The following is a 15,523-nucleotide window of genomic DNA, read 5'->3' as shown; positions in this document are numbered from 1 at the left end:
CTGATTTGGATCAAGAAGGTCATTCTGAGAGAGATAGCGGTAGAGCTGGCCAAGGACGGCACGCTCAAGAGTTTTGGAGAGAAAAGAGAGAAGGGATACTGGTCTGTAGTTGTTGACATCGGAGGGATCGAGTGTAGGTTTTTTCAGAAGGGGTGCAACTCTCGCTCTCTTGAAGACGGGAGGGACGTAGCCAGCGGTCAGGGATGAGTTGATGAGCGAGGTGAGGTAAGGGAGAAGGTCTCCGGAAATGGTCTGGAGAAGAGAGGAGGGGATAGGGTCAAGCGGGCAGGTTGTTGGGCGGCCGGCCGTCACAAGACGCGAGATTTCATCTGGAGAGAGAGGGGAGAAAGAGGTCAGAGTTCCGGTTGGAGCGAGCGGTCGCATTCGCACTTCGCTCTGCAGGTTGTATAACTTTTTCATTACATTTCATTATAGTACAACGGTTGATTTGTCTAATCTTAGCAATTCTTCTTAGCTAGCTACATAGCCGTCCTTGTATCAGAGATAATTGCATAATTATCGTATTTCGTCGCCCTAACGTAGCCTTCACTGCTATTCGCCCAGGAGCTAGCTAACGCTAGCTAACGCACACAGATTAGCATCACTGTAGTGCTATTCACTCAACTGTACGACTTGATTAGTTTACTGTTAGCTAGCTACATAATCTTAGCCATTCTTCTTAGCTAGCTACATAGCCGTCCTTGTATCAGAGATAATTGCATAATTATCGTATTTCGTATTTTCCGAATCATGTCCAATCAATTGAATTTACCACAGATGGACTCCAATCAAGTTGTAGAAACATCTCAACAATGTTCAATGGAAACAGGATGCACCTGAGCTTAATTTCGAGTCTCGTGGCAAAGGGTCTGAATACGTAAGGTATTTCTGTTTTTTTATTTGTAATACATTTGCTAACGTTTCTACGAACATGTTTTTACTTTGTCATTATAGGGTATTGTGTGTAGATTGCTGATGATTTTCTTTTTTTTTATCCATTTTAGAATAAGGCTGTAACGTAAATGTTGAAAAAGTTATGGGGTCTGAATACATTCCGAAGGCACTATGTAATCGTGTACAAATGTAAGCAAGGTTTGAAATGATTAAGTTTTAGTAAAATATTATATCAGTTTTGGCTTCTTGCAGCCAATTTTGCAGTATAAAAATGATTTTTAAATATGTTCCGTCCCTCTGATCATCCTCTCAAAAATAAAATCGTCTCAATGCTGAACTATTTGATGAACCCTGCCTTCAAATCAAATCAAACGTTATTTGTCACATTCACCGAATACAACAGGTGAAATGCTGTGAAATGCTTACTTACAAGCCCTTAACAAACAGTGCAGTTCAAGAAAGCGTTCAGAAAATATTTACCACATGAACTAAAGTAAAAAATAATAAAATGTAACACAATAAAATATCAATAACGAGGCTATACACAAGGGATACCAGTACCGAGTCAATGTGCGGAGGAACAGGTTAGTCGAGGTCATTTGTATATATAGGTAGGGGTAAAGTGACTATGCATAGATAATACGTAGCGAGTAGTAGCAGTGTAAAAACTAATGGGGGGATGTCAATGTAAATAGTCCGGGTGGCCGTTTGATTAATTGTTCAGCGGTCTTCTGGCTTGGGGGTAGAAGCTGTTAAGGAGCCTTTTGGTCCTAGACTTGGCACTCCGGTACCGCTTGCTGTGCAGTAGCAGAGAGAACAGTTTATGACTTGGGTGACTGGAGTCTTTGACAATTATTTGGGCTTTCCACTGACACCGCGTGGCATATTCAATGGGAAGAAAAAGTATGTGAACCCTTTAGAATTACCTGGATTTCTGCATAAATTGGTCATAAAATTATATCTGATCTTCATTTAAGTCACAACTATAGACAAACACAGTCTGCTTAAACTAATAACACACAAACAATTCAAATGTTTCATGTCTTTAATGAACACGCCTTGTTAACATTCACATTGCAGGTTGGAAAAAGAATGTGAACCCTTGGATTTAATAACAGGTTGACCCTCCTTTGGCAGCAATAACCTCAACCAAACATTTTCTATAGTTGCGGATCAGACCTCCACAACAGTTAGGAGGAATTTTGGACGATTCCTCTTTACAAAACTGTTTCAGTTCCACAATATTCTTTGGATTTCTGGTGTGAACTGCTCTCTTTATGTCATGACACAGTATCTCAATCGGGTTGAGGTCAGAAATGAGCTTTGAGGGCACTATGGTGTTGAACGCTGAGCTGTAGTCAATGAACAGCATTCTCACATAGGTGTTCCTTTTTGTCCAGGTAGAGAAAGGCAGTGTAGAGTGCAATAGAGATTGCATCATCTGTGGATCTGTTTTGGCGGTATGGAAATTGGAGTGGGTCTAGGGTTTCTGGGATAATGGTGTTGATGTGAGCCATGACCAGCCTTTTGAAGCATCTTCATGGCTACGGACGTGAGTGCTATGGGTCTGTAGTCATTTAGGCAGGTTGCCTTTGTGTTCTTGGGCACAGGGACTATGATGGTTTGCTTGAATCATGTTTGTATTACATACTCAATCAGGGACATGGTGAAAATGTCAGTGAAGACACCTGCCAGTTGGTCAGCACATGCCCGGAGCACACGTCCTGGTAATCTGTCTGGCACCGCAGCCTTGTGTATGTTGACCTGTTTTAAAGGTCTTACTCACATCGGCTACGAAGCGCATGATCACACAGTCATCCGGAACAGCTGATGCTCAAATCAAATCAAATCAAATTGTATTTGTCACATACACATGGTTAGCAGATGTTAATGCGAGTGTAGCGAAATGCTTGTGCTTCTAGTTCCGACAATGCAGTAATAACCAACAAGTAATCTAACTAACAATTCCAAAACTACTGTCTTATACACAGTTGGTGTAAGGGGATAAAGAATATGTACATAAGGATATATGAATGAGTGATGGTACAGAGCAGCATAGGCAAGATACAGTAGATGGTATCGAGTACAGTATATACATATGAGATGAGTATGTAAACAAAGTGGCATAGTTAAAGTGGCTAGTGATACATGTATTACATAAGGATGCAGTCGATGATATAGAGTACAGTATATACGTATGCATATGAGATGAATAATGTAGGGTAAGTAACATTATATAAGGTAGCATTGTTTAAAGTGGCTAGTGATATATTTACATCATTTCCCATCAATTCCCATTATTAAAGTGGCTGGAGTTGAGTCAGTGTCAGTGTGTTGGCAGCAGCCACTCAATGTTAGTGGTGGCTGTTTAACAGTCTGATGGCCTTGACATAGAAGCTGTTTTTCAGTCTCTCAGTCCCAGCTTTGATGCACCTGTACTGACCTCGCCTTCTGGATGATAGCGGAGTGAACAGGCAGTGGCTCGGTTGTTTGATGTCCTTGATGATCTTTATGGCCTTCCTGTAACATCGGGTGGTGTAGGTGTCCTGGAGGGCAGGTAGTTTGCCCCCGGTGATGCGTTGTGCAGACCTCACTACCCTCTGGAGAGCCTTACGGTTGTGGGCGGAGCAGTTGCCGTACCAGGCGGTGATACAGCCCGCCAGGATGCTCTCGATTGTGCATCTGTAGAAGTTTGTGAGTGCTTTTGGTGACAAGCCGAATTTCTTCAGCCTCCTGAGGTTGAAGAGGCGCTGCTGCGCCTTCTTCACGATGCTGTCTGTGTGAGTGGACCAATTCAGTTTCTCTGTGATGTGTATGCCGAGGAACTTAAAACTTGCTACCCTCTCCACTACTGTTCCATCGATGTGGATAGGGGGGTGTTCCCTCTGCTGTTTCCTGAAGTCCACAATCATCTCCTTAGTTTTGTTGACGTTGAGTGTGAGGTTATTTTCCTGACACCACACTCCGAGGGCCCTCACCTCCTCCCTGTAGGCCGTCTCGTCGTTGTTGGTAATCAAGCCTACCACTGTTGTGTCGTCCGCAAACTTGATGATTGAGTTGGAGGCGTGCGTGGCCACGCAGTCGTGGGTGAACAGGGAGTACAGGAGAGGGCTCAGAACGCACCCTTGTGGGGCCCCAGTGTTGAGGATCAGCGGGGAGGAGATGTTGTTGCCTACCCTCACCACCTGGGGGCGGCTCGTCAGGAAGTCCAGTACCCAGTTTCACAGGGCGGGGTCGAGACCCAGGGTCTCGAGCTTGATGACGAGCTTGGAGGGTACTATGGTGTTGAATGCCGAGCTGTAGTCGATGAACAGCATTCTCACATAGGTATTCCTCTTGTCCAGATGGGTTAGGGCAGTGTGAAGTGTGGTTGAGATCCCTCCTTCATGCCTCAGTGTTGCTTGCCTCGAAGCGAGCATAGAAGTGATTTAGCTCATCTGGTAGGCTTGTGTCACTTCCCTTTGTCGTCTGTAATAGTTTTCAAGCCCTGCCACATCCGACGAGCATCGGAGCCGGTGTAGTATGATTCAATCTTAGCCCTGTATTGATGCTTCTGCATTTTTGGGCGCCGATTTGCGATTTTTTTAAAATATTTTTTTATATACCTTTATTTAACTAGGCAAGTCAGTTAAAGAACACATTCTTATTTTCAATGACGGCCTAGGAACGGTGGGTTAACTGCCTCGTTCAGGGGCAGCACGACAGATTTTCACCTTGTCGGCTCGGGGGATTCAATCTTGCAACCTTACAGTTAACTAGTCCAACGTAATAACGACCTCCCTCTCTCTCGTTGCACTCCACAAGAATACTGCCTGTTACGGTAAGTTGCTAGCTATCATTAAACTTATCTTGTGAAAAACAATCAATCATAATCACTAGTTAACTACACATGGTTGATGATATTACTAGATATTATCTAGCGTGTCCTGCGTTGCATATAATCTGACTGAGCATACAAGTATCTAAGTATCTGACTGAGCGGTGGTAGGCAGAAGCAGGCGCTTAAACATTCATTCAAACAGCACTTTCGTGCGTTTTGCCAACAGCTCTTCGTTGTGTGTCAAGCATTGCGCTGTTTATGACTTCAAGCCTATCAACTCCCGAGATGAGGCTGGTGTAACCGTTGTGAAATGGCTAGCTAGTTAGCGCGCGCTAATAGCATTTCAAACGTCACTCGCTCTGAGCCTTCTAGTAGTTCTTCCCCTTGCTCTGCATGGGTAATGCTGCTTCGATGGGGGCTGTTGTCGTTGTGTTGCTGGTTCGAACCCAGGTAGGAGTGAGGAGAGGGACAGAAGCTATACTGTTACACTGGCAATACTAAAGCCTATAAGAACATCCAATAGTCAAAGATTAATGAAATACAAATGGTATAGAGGGAATTGTCCTATAATTCCTATAATAACTACAACCTAAAACGTCTTACCTGGGAATATTGAAGACTCATGTTAAAAGGAACCACCAGCATTCATATGTTAATATGTTCTGAGCAAGGAACTGAAACGTTAGCTTTCTTACATGGAACATATTGCACTTACTTTCTTCTCCAACACTTTGTTTTTGCATTATTTAAATCAAATGAACATGTTTCATTATTTACTTGAGGCTACATTTATTTTATTTATGTATTATATTAAGTTAAAATAAGTGTTCATTCAGTATTGTTGTAATTGTCATTATTAGAAATAAATTTTAAAAAATTGGCCAATTATTGGCTTTTTTTGGTCCTCCAATAATCATTATCGGCGTAGAAAAATCTTAATCGGTCGACCTCTTGTATGTATGTATGTACAGTCACTGTGGGGACGACGTCCTCAATGCACTTATTGATAAAGCCAGTGACTGATGTGGTGTATTCCTCAATGTCATCAGAAGAATCCCGGACTCGGTCAGGGAGAGATTGAATATGTCAGTGAAGACACTTTCCAGTTGGTCCGCACATGCTTTGAGTACACGTCCTGGTAATCCCTCTGGCTCTGCCGCTTTGTGAATGTTGACCTGTTTAATAAAGGTCTTTTTCACATCGGCTACCGAGAGCCAGAACAGCTGGTGCTCTCATTTATGCTTTAGTATTGCTTGCCTCGAAGCAAGCATAACAGGCATTTAGCTCGTCTGTTAGGCTCGCGTCTGTAATAGTTTTCAAGCCCCACCACATCTGAGAAGTGTTAGAGCCGGTGTTAGAACCTGTATTGATGCTTTGCCTGTTTGATGGTTTGTCTGAGGGTGTAGCGGGATTTCTTATAAACGTACGGATTAATGTCCCGCTCCTTGAAAGCGGAAGCTCTAGCTTTTAGCTCGATGCGGATGTTGCCTGTAATCCATGGCTTCTGGTTGGGATATGTACATACGGTCACTGTGGGGACGTCGTCGCTGCACTTATTGATGAAGCCGATGAGTGAGGTGGTATACTCCTCAATGCCATTGGCTGAATCCCGGAACATATTCCAGTCTGTGCTATCAAAACAGTCCAGTAGCGTAGCATCCAATTCATCTGACCACCTCCGTATTGAGCAAGTCATTGGTACTTCCTGCTTTAGTTTTTGCTTGCAAACAGGAATAAGAAGGATATAATTATGGTGAGATTTGACAAATGGAGGGCAAGGGAGAGCGTTGTATGCTTCTCTGTGTGTGGAGTAAATGTGGTCTAGAGTTGTTTTTCCTCTGGTTGCACATGTGAGATGCTGGTAGACATGAGGTAAAACGGATTTAAGTTTGCCTGCATTAAAGGCCCCTGCCACTAGGAGCGCTGCTTCTGGGTGAGCATTTTCTTGTTTACTTATGGCCTTATACAGCTGGTTGAGTGCAGTCTTAGTGCCAGCATCAGTCTGTGGGGTAAATAGATGGCTACAAATAATATAGATGAGAACTCTCTTGGTAGATAGTGTGGTCTACAGCTTGTCATAAAGTATTTTACCTCAGGCAAGCAATACCTCGAGACTTCTTTAATATTAGGCATTGCGCACCAGCTGTTATTGACAAATAGACACGCACCCCCGCTCCTCGTCTTCCCAGACGTAGTTTCTCTGTCCTGCCGATGCATGGAAAAATCTGCCAGCCGTATATTATTCGTGTCGTCGTTCAACCACGTCTCGGTGAAACATAAGATAATACAGTTTTTCATGTCCTGTTGATAGGACAGTCTTGATCGTATATCATTCATTTTGTTTTCCAATGATTTCATGTTGGCCAATAGAACGGAGGGCAGTGGAGGTTTACACACTCGCCTACGAATTCTCAGAAGGCAGCCTGACCTCCGCCCCCTTTTTCTCTGTCTTTTCTTCACGTTCCAGAGAAAGCAGTATATCCTTCGCGTCAGACTTGGAAAAAATCTTTGTTCAGTTCGAGGTGAGTAATCGCTGTTCTGATGCCCAGAAGTTATTTTCAGTCATAAGAGACGGTAGCAGCAACATTATGTACAAAATAGGTTAATATTAGGTTATTATTTTATATTTTATATTTCTTTGAGCATAGTAGTGAAGACATCATGGAACTATGGAACAGCGGAATATTCCATTCTGTCTTTGGCTCAATTTACTGTTCTCTCTGAGCCACACAGTTTTCCAAATTACACAATGTGTACACTCTGGTTTATTACCTGGTTAGTTTTTAGGAGTCTATGATGAGTTTGCTTCTTTTCAACCTTTGTTTTTCCATTCCATTCCAGAAGGGAACGAGTGCATCAAGGCTAATGCCAAATCCTGTGGGGAGTGTATTCAAGTGGGAGCGAAATGTGGCTGGTGCATGGACCCAGTACGTGGATATGAATTTGCCAATAACATTGTTGCTGCGTTGATGCTACACAACCTTAATATCAACTGACTCAGCGTTACAACTTAAAAAATCTAAACTGTTCTTTGGAATGTTAAACACTAGTGTGTCGGGCAATATTGTTTGTAAACCTTTATAACCTGCTTGGGAGAGTAGGAAATACATTTTGGGTGGATTCCCTCTGAGTGCCATAATGCAATGTTTCATAATACTTATACCTCCTCTCTCCCAGGGGTTCCTGGAGCAGGGTGAGGCCACATCAACCTGCTGTGACGAGCTGGAGTCCCTGAGGAAGAGAGGTTGTAGCTCCACCAAGGTAGAGAACCCCCGAGGCAGCCAACGGGCCCTGAAGAACAAGGCTGTGACCAACCGCAACAAGGGAGTAGGAAAACTCAGACCGGAGGACATCACACAGATCCAGCCACAGAAACTCACCCACAGGCTCAGATCGGGTAAAAACTTAAATGGAACTGCTATGTTTAAATGGGATGCGTCCCGAATGGAGCCCGTTTCACTATTTAGTGCTCTACTTTTATTTTTTTAAACTTTTATTTATTTTTTGCTCTACTTTTTTCAAAAGTGGTGCCTTATGTTAGGAATCGGTTGTCATTAGGGATGCAGTCTTAGTTAACTTTGCTTCAGCCAAAACATCTTGTTTGACAACCATTGTTGACGCAGCGTTGCTGAGGGTCTTTTTTGTTTATCCTGCTGTTCCTCCGTGGTCTTTCACTGTTATGTTGATTAGTTACAGTAGCCTCCATTTTCTTTGAGTGTTTTAGCTATTATGATTTGGAAGGAGTGTTCCTTATACTCTTTCCTGTGAAGGCCAGCACCTTATTTGACAGGGAAGGTGCACATGAATCAAGATTTCAGTGTTCACATCAATGTAAATATGCCAGAGTTAGCAAGTCAGTAGTCCCCGGCTTAACCTTGCCCATTTGTCTGTGTACTGCAGGTGAACCCCAGTCTTTTAACCTGAAGTTCAAACGGGCCGAGGAGTACCCCATTGACCTCTACTACCTGATGGACCTGTCCTACTCCATGAAGGACGATCTGGAAAACGTTAAGAACCTGGGAACACAGCTGATGCTGGAGATGTCAAAGATCACGACTGATTTTAAAATCGGTGAGCTTGAGAATCAGCCTGGTTGTATGAGGATTGAGGATGTTTATATTTATTTGAACCTCTTCTCCACTTCAAATTGATCTCTTCTGCTTTCAGTTCAGGTTGGGTGCATATTGCAGTTACACTGTACTACAATACCCATAATGCAATGTGTAAGATAACCGGTTTGATCTTAGTAAATATGTTTTGAAGCTAACAAATTGGTGTCCCGTCTCCTTAACTATACAGTTTATATATGAGATGGATATCTTCTTCATCTTCTTCTAGGTTTTGGTTCCTTTGTAGAAAAGACAGTGATGCCTTACATTAGCACCACCCCAGCCAAGCTGCTGAACCCCTGTACTGGGGACCAGAACTGCACCAGTCCCTTCAGCTACAAGAACGTCCTAAAGCTGACCAGCAATGGACAGGAGTTCAATACCCTGGTGGGACAACAGCAGATCTCTGGAAACCTGGACTCACCAGAGGGAGGCTTCGATGCCATCATGCAAGTGGCTGTGTGTGGTGTAAGTAATATGTTTTTACATCATATTTAGGGATAGTTTCCCAGACATAGATCAAGCCTAGTCCAGGACTGAAAATATTTCTCCATTGAGCTTACTTTATACTCCAGGACTAGGCTTGATATCTGTCCAGAAAACCAGCCCATAAAGTTCCAATAATACTTTTATCAGGGCTTTATATTGACTTTCTCATGGTACCAGACCTCAAGACCCTATTCTCATTTGAGAATGGCTGGTGTCAGGGCTTAATGTGTATATGCTTAGAGAAGGCCTTTTTATAAAACGTTTGAAAGTTCATTCACTCTAGGGCGCTAAACTGCTATTTTAAGAGGGTAACCTCTCACATAGTTGTTCATAGTTTTTGATATATACTTCCTGAATCTTTCGTAAGTCTTGTAATTTTGTTCTCTGGTATTTCTGTATGGTTTTGTCCATTTTCTGTATGTGGTTAATTTTGACATGTTTTAATAGACCTCCCTCCCTTCCCCAGGAGCACATTGGCTGGAGGAACGTCACCCGTCTGCTGGTGTTCTCCACTGACGCTGGCTTCCACTTTGCTGGAGACGGGAAACTGGGAGGGATTTTGCCCAACGATGGGAAATGTCACCTGGAGAACAACATGTACACAATGAGCCACTACTATGTATGTATGGTAATGCACTATGTAGTATAATAATGCACTGTGTAGTATAATAATGCACTGTGTATTATAGTAATGCACTATGTAGTATAATAATACACTATGTAGTATAATAATGTACTGTGTATTATAGTAATGCACTATGTAGTATAATAATACACTATGTAGTATAATAATACACTATGTAGTATAATAATGCACTGTGTAGTATAATAATGCACTGTGTAGTATAATAATACACTATGCAGTATAATAATGCACTATGCAGTATAATAATACACTATGCAGTATAATAATGCACTATGCAGTATAATAATGCACTATGCAGTATAATAATACACTATGCAGTATAATAATACACTATGCAGTATAATAATGCACTATGCAGTATAATACTACACTATGCAGTATAATAATGCACTATGTATTATAGTAATACACTATGTAGTATAATAATACACTATGTAGTATAATAATGCACTGTGTAGTATAGTAATACACTATGTACTATAATAATACACTATGTAGTATAATAATACACTATGCAGTATAATAATGCAGTATAATACTACACTATGTAGTATAATAATACACTATGTAGTATAATAATACACTATGAAGTATAATCATGCACTCCTATGTACTGTATGTATTGTGACTTTTCTTTCTAGTCTTCTGTGTGGTCTGCATTTTGAATATGACAAGATTTGAAGGGAATGGGCTACTTGCCCTTAGTGATGTCATCAAAGGGCTTACCTGATACCTGTACTTCCTCATTGTCTCCCTGTAACAGGACTACCCCTCCATCGCTCACCTGGTTCAGAAACTTAGCGACAACAACATCCAGACGATCTTTGCCATCACAGAGGAGTTCCAGCCTGTTTACAAGGTCAGTCAGTTGTTCCATTACACTGTTTGTGTCTGTGCGTGTTTGTACGTGGGTGTGTGTGTGGAATTCCTTTCAATTTCCTGTGCTTGTCTGTTGTAGGTTAGAAGAAGCCCAACTCTTTGAAGAGCAGCATCTGCTCCTTGTTACCAGTAGCATCTCTTTGGATCTCTGGTTGTTCCCCAAATGGCACCATGTTCCCTAAAAAGTGAACTACTTTTGACGAGATCCCTATGGCCCCAGGTCAATAGTACTGCACTTTGTGGGGAATAGGTTTCCATTTGGGCAGCAGCCTTTGAATGTTCCCTGCTGCCCTCTAGTGCTTTTCAAGCCAATTAGAAGTCTGCCTGGAGTTCCGTAATGACCTTTTTCCAATTTTTGGACAATATTTGCAATCTGTCAACCTCGGTAGAATGGCGTTCTCATTTAGTTGATTACATGATGTGTCCCAAATGGCACCCTATTCCCAATATTAGTAGTGGACTATGTAGGGATTGAGTGCCATTTGGGACGCAGCCTTGGATCTCTGAATTTAGAACCTCACAACACTTCAAAAAGTTGTAACTTTAGATTGACTTTACCACTATGTGATGCAGACCACAATCAAACTACTCAGCAATCTTAATGGGTCAGGCAAAACATGACAACTGTTTTGCTCTCGACTTTTCTGATGAGTATTTAGAGATTGACAGGATTCCAATTGACATGATCATTTAGTGTATTGTGTTTTCTCTCTCAGGAGTTAAAGAATCTCATTCCTAAATCTGCGGTGGGGATACTCTCTGCTAACTCCAGCAACGTTATCAACCTCATTATTGATGCCTACAATGTAAGTATAGATTGGATTGGTTTAGTTACTGGAGAAGATGCACTTCTGCACACTATCTAACTTTCATCCTTAAAATAGTTGGCAAAACCATGCTGCTGCTACTGTTAAGTCATCACATTTCTCTTTCTGAACTGATCTTTCTATGGGAATAGTCAAAAATATGCATTTCTGCTTTTGTAAAACTGAAGCCTACTGAAAATGTTGTATATAATGTACAAAGGGCTAATTGTTGTTCTTTATGTGCTAGTCTCTTTCCTCAGAGGTGATTCTGGAGAACAGCAAGCTACCAGAGGGAGTGACCATAATGTACCAGTCACGCTGCAAGAACGGAGTGACTGGTGAGGGAGAGATGGGAAGAAAATGCTCCGATATCTCAATCGGTGACGAGGTGAGAAACCAAAACAACATGACATTGAATGTTTCTATTCCAAATACATTTGTATTTATTTGAGATTTTCTTTTAAATTCAGGTTGTTATTTTAGCTTTCTGATCAAGTAAATATAATGTTTTCCGTATATGTAGGTGTCAAGGTCATTGTTTTTATTACAAAATGTGATTATTATGCGTTATGTGTGAATGCATCCCTTCATCCCTGATCTGTAGGTGTCTTTCACCATAAGCATCACAGCTAAGCAGTGTCCTAAAATGGGCAAACCAGAGACCATCAAGATCAAACCCCTAGGGTTCAATGAGGAGGTGGAGATCACTCTGAACTTCATCTGCGAGTGTGACTGTCACAAAGATAGCATTGAGAACAGTGACATCTGCCACAATGGCAACGGGACATATGAATGTGGAGCCTGCAGGTAAGGCACTTGTGTTTCACTAGCAGAAGATCTTAACCCTTTATTCACCTTCCATATTGTAATAATTTCCATGGCATAGACATACATCATGATATTTGATACTGTATATATAATGTGTTGTAAATCTATTTCTATTGGCCATTAGCATGTGACTGTTTAAGTGCATTGCATCTGTTTGCATGTGAATATTTTTTACATAGGCAGTCTTTTATGCAGTCCTCCCTTGTTGTTAATAACATTACATTTCCTTTATTATCTGTCAGGTGCAATGAGGGCCGTATTGGTAGACAGTGTGAGTGCAGCACCATCGAGGTGACCAGCGAAGACCTAGATAAGAGCTGCCGTAAAGACAACAGTACAGACATCTGCAGCAACAACGGAGACTGTGTGTGTGGAACCTGTGAGTGCAAGAAGAGAGAGAACCCAGAGGAGCGCTACAGCGGGATGTTCTGCGAGTGTGACAACTTCAACTGTGACCGCTCCAACAACAAACTCTGTGGAGGTACGCGAGTTCAGTTCATTGGATGATCAGTAAAGATTTAGCTTGCTGTGAAATGATGGTCAAGACCTGTGTTACATCTGAAGACCTGTGGAACATATTCCTCAGAACACAAACTACCTCTAGTGTTTGTGGCGTAATGGGTGATTTCCCAGTTAAATTAGAGATCAGTTGATAAAATCAGACATGGCCTTTTACGGAATTAGATTTCCCGTGTTCAATTTAGCTTAATTCCATCTTTCATCTAGAATATTATCCATAGTATGAAATGTTTGAACTATAGAGGATCATCTCTGACCCTGTGTGTTGTGGCAGGACATGGTCACTGTGAGTGCGGGTGGTGTATATGTGATGCCAACTGGACAGGCAGTGCCTGTGACTGTTCTCTGGACACCACGACCTGCCTGGCTTCAAACATGCAGATCTGTAACGGACGAGGCACCTGTGAGTGTGGCACCTGCAAGTGTACTGACCCAAAGTACCAAGACCCCAGCTGTGAGATCTGTCCTACCTGTCCAGGGGTCTGCGCAGAACACAAGTGAGTTGAATAAAGGAATAGAATAATTGCATTTGTTTATTTTAATCTGTTTTAACTATGCAGAAAACAACAATATACAACAAGTTTATTTCCAAAATGCTATATTGAAAAGAATTCACACGTTTTTACATCAGAAATGATTCCTTATGGGTACCTTCATGTGTGTGTAAAATATTACTGTTCTCTGATGTTTTTAGTCATAGATTTAGATGAACATTTTTCATTTTTGTAAACCACAATGCAAAATGTATGCTTTAGGTCCTGTCTGTCCATTATTTAGCTGGAATGGAATGGAATGTTCGCATCCTGTATATTTGACTGTGATATGTGGTTGTCTCAACTAGCAAGCCTAAGATGAATTCACTTACTCTTATCAAAAGTGACGAACAGTATCTGCTAAATGACTAAATGTTTTTTTTTAATTACACACATCTCATATTACTGTATAGATTTCTGATGTCACAAATGTATCATTTGAACAGTTCTTTAAAAAAAACATAATTATTTGTCTCTCTGAAATGAAACCATGATAGTTTTTAAACAAACACATGGTTGTCATTGATCAACCCTGTGCCATGATTCGATAGTGAAAAAACACACCAATCTCGTTCAGAATTTATTTAAACATTAAAAGCTAACGTTTCTGAAAATGTATATGTAGAATTTTGAAATGAATTCTGCTTTAAAAAAAAAAAAAAGTATTATTATTTGAGGGACCGGTTCCTTGTCTCTTTCCTCAGCCTGAGTTTAATGCCTCTTAACCTTTTAAAATAGGCATAAAAAGATGTCTTCCTTTATCTGTCTTAACCTCAATTATTATTTCGACCTTTGTTTGCTTTCTTCTGATAATTCCAAGATAGAGGACCAATGAAAAGTCTGGACACAACTCTGATATCTAAAACCAGTAGTGGTGGAACGGGTACAGCATTGTCCACTACAAACACCTGCATGTGGAGTGGAACCTCAATATCCAGCTTTCTTGCATTCCAGTAGACGAGTGAATATGTCACAAGTCTATCAAGCATCACAATGCGAGACTACCTGCGTGTGTTACTCCATCTGTACAGAGTTACATGTCAATGTCCTGTCTTCCACAGGGAGTGTGTTCAGTGCAGGGCCTTTGGGACGGGGGAGAAGAAGGACACGTGTGAGAGAGACTGTAGCTACTTCAACCTGATCAAGGTGAAGGACAGGGACAAGCTGCCTCAGCCAGGACAGGCCTTCCCCCTGATGCACTGTAAGGAGAGGGATGCCAACGACTGCTGGTTCTACTACACCTACGCTGTCAACAAAAAGTCAGAGAAGGAGGTCCATGTGGTGGAACCACTAGGTGAGAGCATATTACATACAGCCTACTAGGTCATTGTGACTGAGGATATTACATACAGCCTACTATGTCATTGTGACTGAGCATATTACATACAGCCTACTATGTCATTGTGACTGAGGATATTACATACAGCCTACTATGTCATTGTGACTGAGGATATTACATACAGCCTACTATGTCATTGTGACTGAGGATATTACATACAGCCTACTATGTCATTGTGACTGAGGATATTAAATACAGCCTACTATGTCATTGTGACTGAGGATATTACATACAGCCTACTATGTCATTGTGACTGAGGATATTACATACAGCCTACTATGTCATTGTGACTGAGGATATTACATACAGCCTACTATGTCATTGTGACTGAGCATATTACATACAGCCTACTATGTCATTGTGACTGAGCATATTACATACAGCCTACTATGTCATTGTGACTGAGGATATTAAATACAGCCTACTATGTCATTGTGACTGAGGATATTACATACAGCCTACTATGTCATTGTGACTGAGGATATTACATACAGCCTACTATGTCATTGTGACTGAGGATATTACATACAGCCTACTATGTCATTGTGACTGAGGATATTACATACAGCCTACTATGTCATTGTGACTGAGGATATTACATACATCCTACTATGTCATTGTGACTGAGGATATTACATACATCCTACTATGTCATTGTGAC

At 41.4% G+C, this 15,523-nt stretch overlaps 1 protein-coding gene across 2 annotated transcripts in view; it reads left to right on the top strand.

Annotated features, from left to right (window-relative positions):
• Positions 1–15,523, top strand: part of LOC118361575 (integrin beta-1-like) — a 97,530-nt gene that overhangs the window by 76,368 nt on the left and 5,639 nt on the right. Inside the window, exons 2-14 of one of the 2 annotated variants that reach the window (XM_052483297.1) lie at positions 7,182–7,236; positions 7,556–7,641; positions 7,892–8,111; positions 8,615–8,785; positions 9,053–9,291; positions 9,779–9,931; positions 10,722–10,817; positions 11,554–11,643; positions 11,891–12,031; positions 12,248–12,450; positions 12,714–12,952; positions 13,265–13,487; positions 14,585–14,817. In XM_052483297.1, coding sequence (XP_052339257.1) covers positions 7,182–7,236; positions 7,556–7,641; positions 7,892–8,111; positions 8,615–8,785; positions 9,053–9,291; positions 9,779–9,931; positions 10,722–10,817; positions 11,554–11,643; positions 11,891–12,031; positions 12,248–12,450; positions 12,714–12,952; positions 13,265–13,487; positions 14,585–14,817 — 2,149 coding nt within the window. The remainder of the gene's footprint in view (positions 1–7,181; positions 7,237–7,555; positions 7,642–7,891; positions 8,112–8,614; positions 8,786–9,052; positions 9,292–9,778; positions 9,932–10,721; positions 10,818–11,553; positions 11,644–11,890; positions 12,032–12,247; positions 12,451–12,713; positions 12,953–13,264; positions 13,488–14,584; positions 14,818–15,523) is intronic. The other variant, XM_052483296.1, reaches the window with a different exon arrangement.

This window comes from Oncorhynchus keta, chromosome 28 (assembly GCF_023373465.1).
Source record: "Oncorhynchus keta strain PuntledgeMale-10-30-2019 chromosome 28, Oket_V2, whole genome shotgun sequence".
Taxonomy (NCBI): Eukaryota; Metazoa; Chordata; class Actinopteri; order Salmoniformes; family Salmonidae; genus Oncorhynchus; species Oncorhynchus keta.
This window is presented reverse-complemented; position numbering and strand designations above follow the sequence as displayed.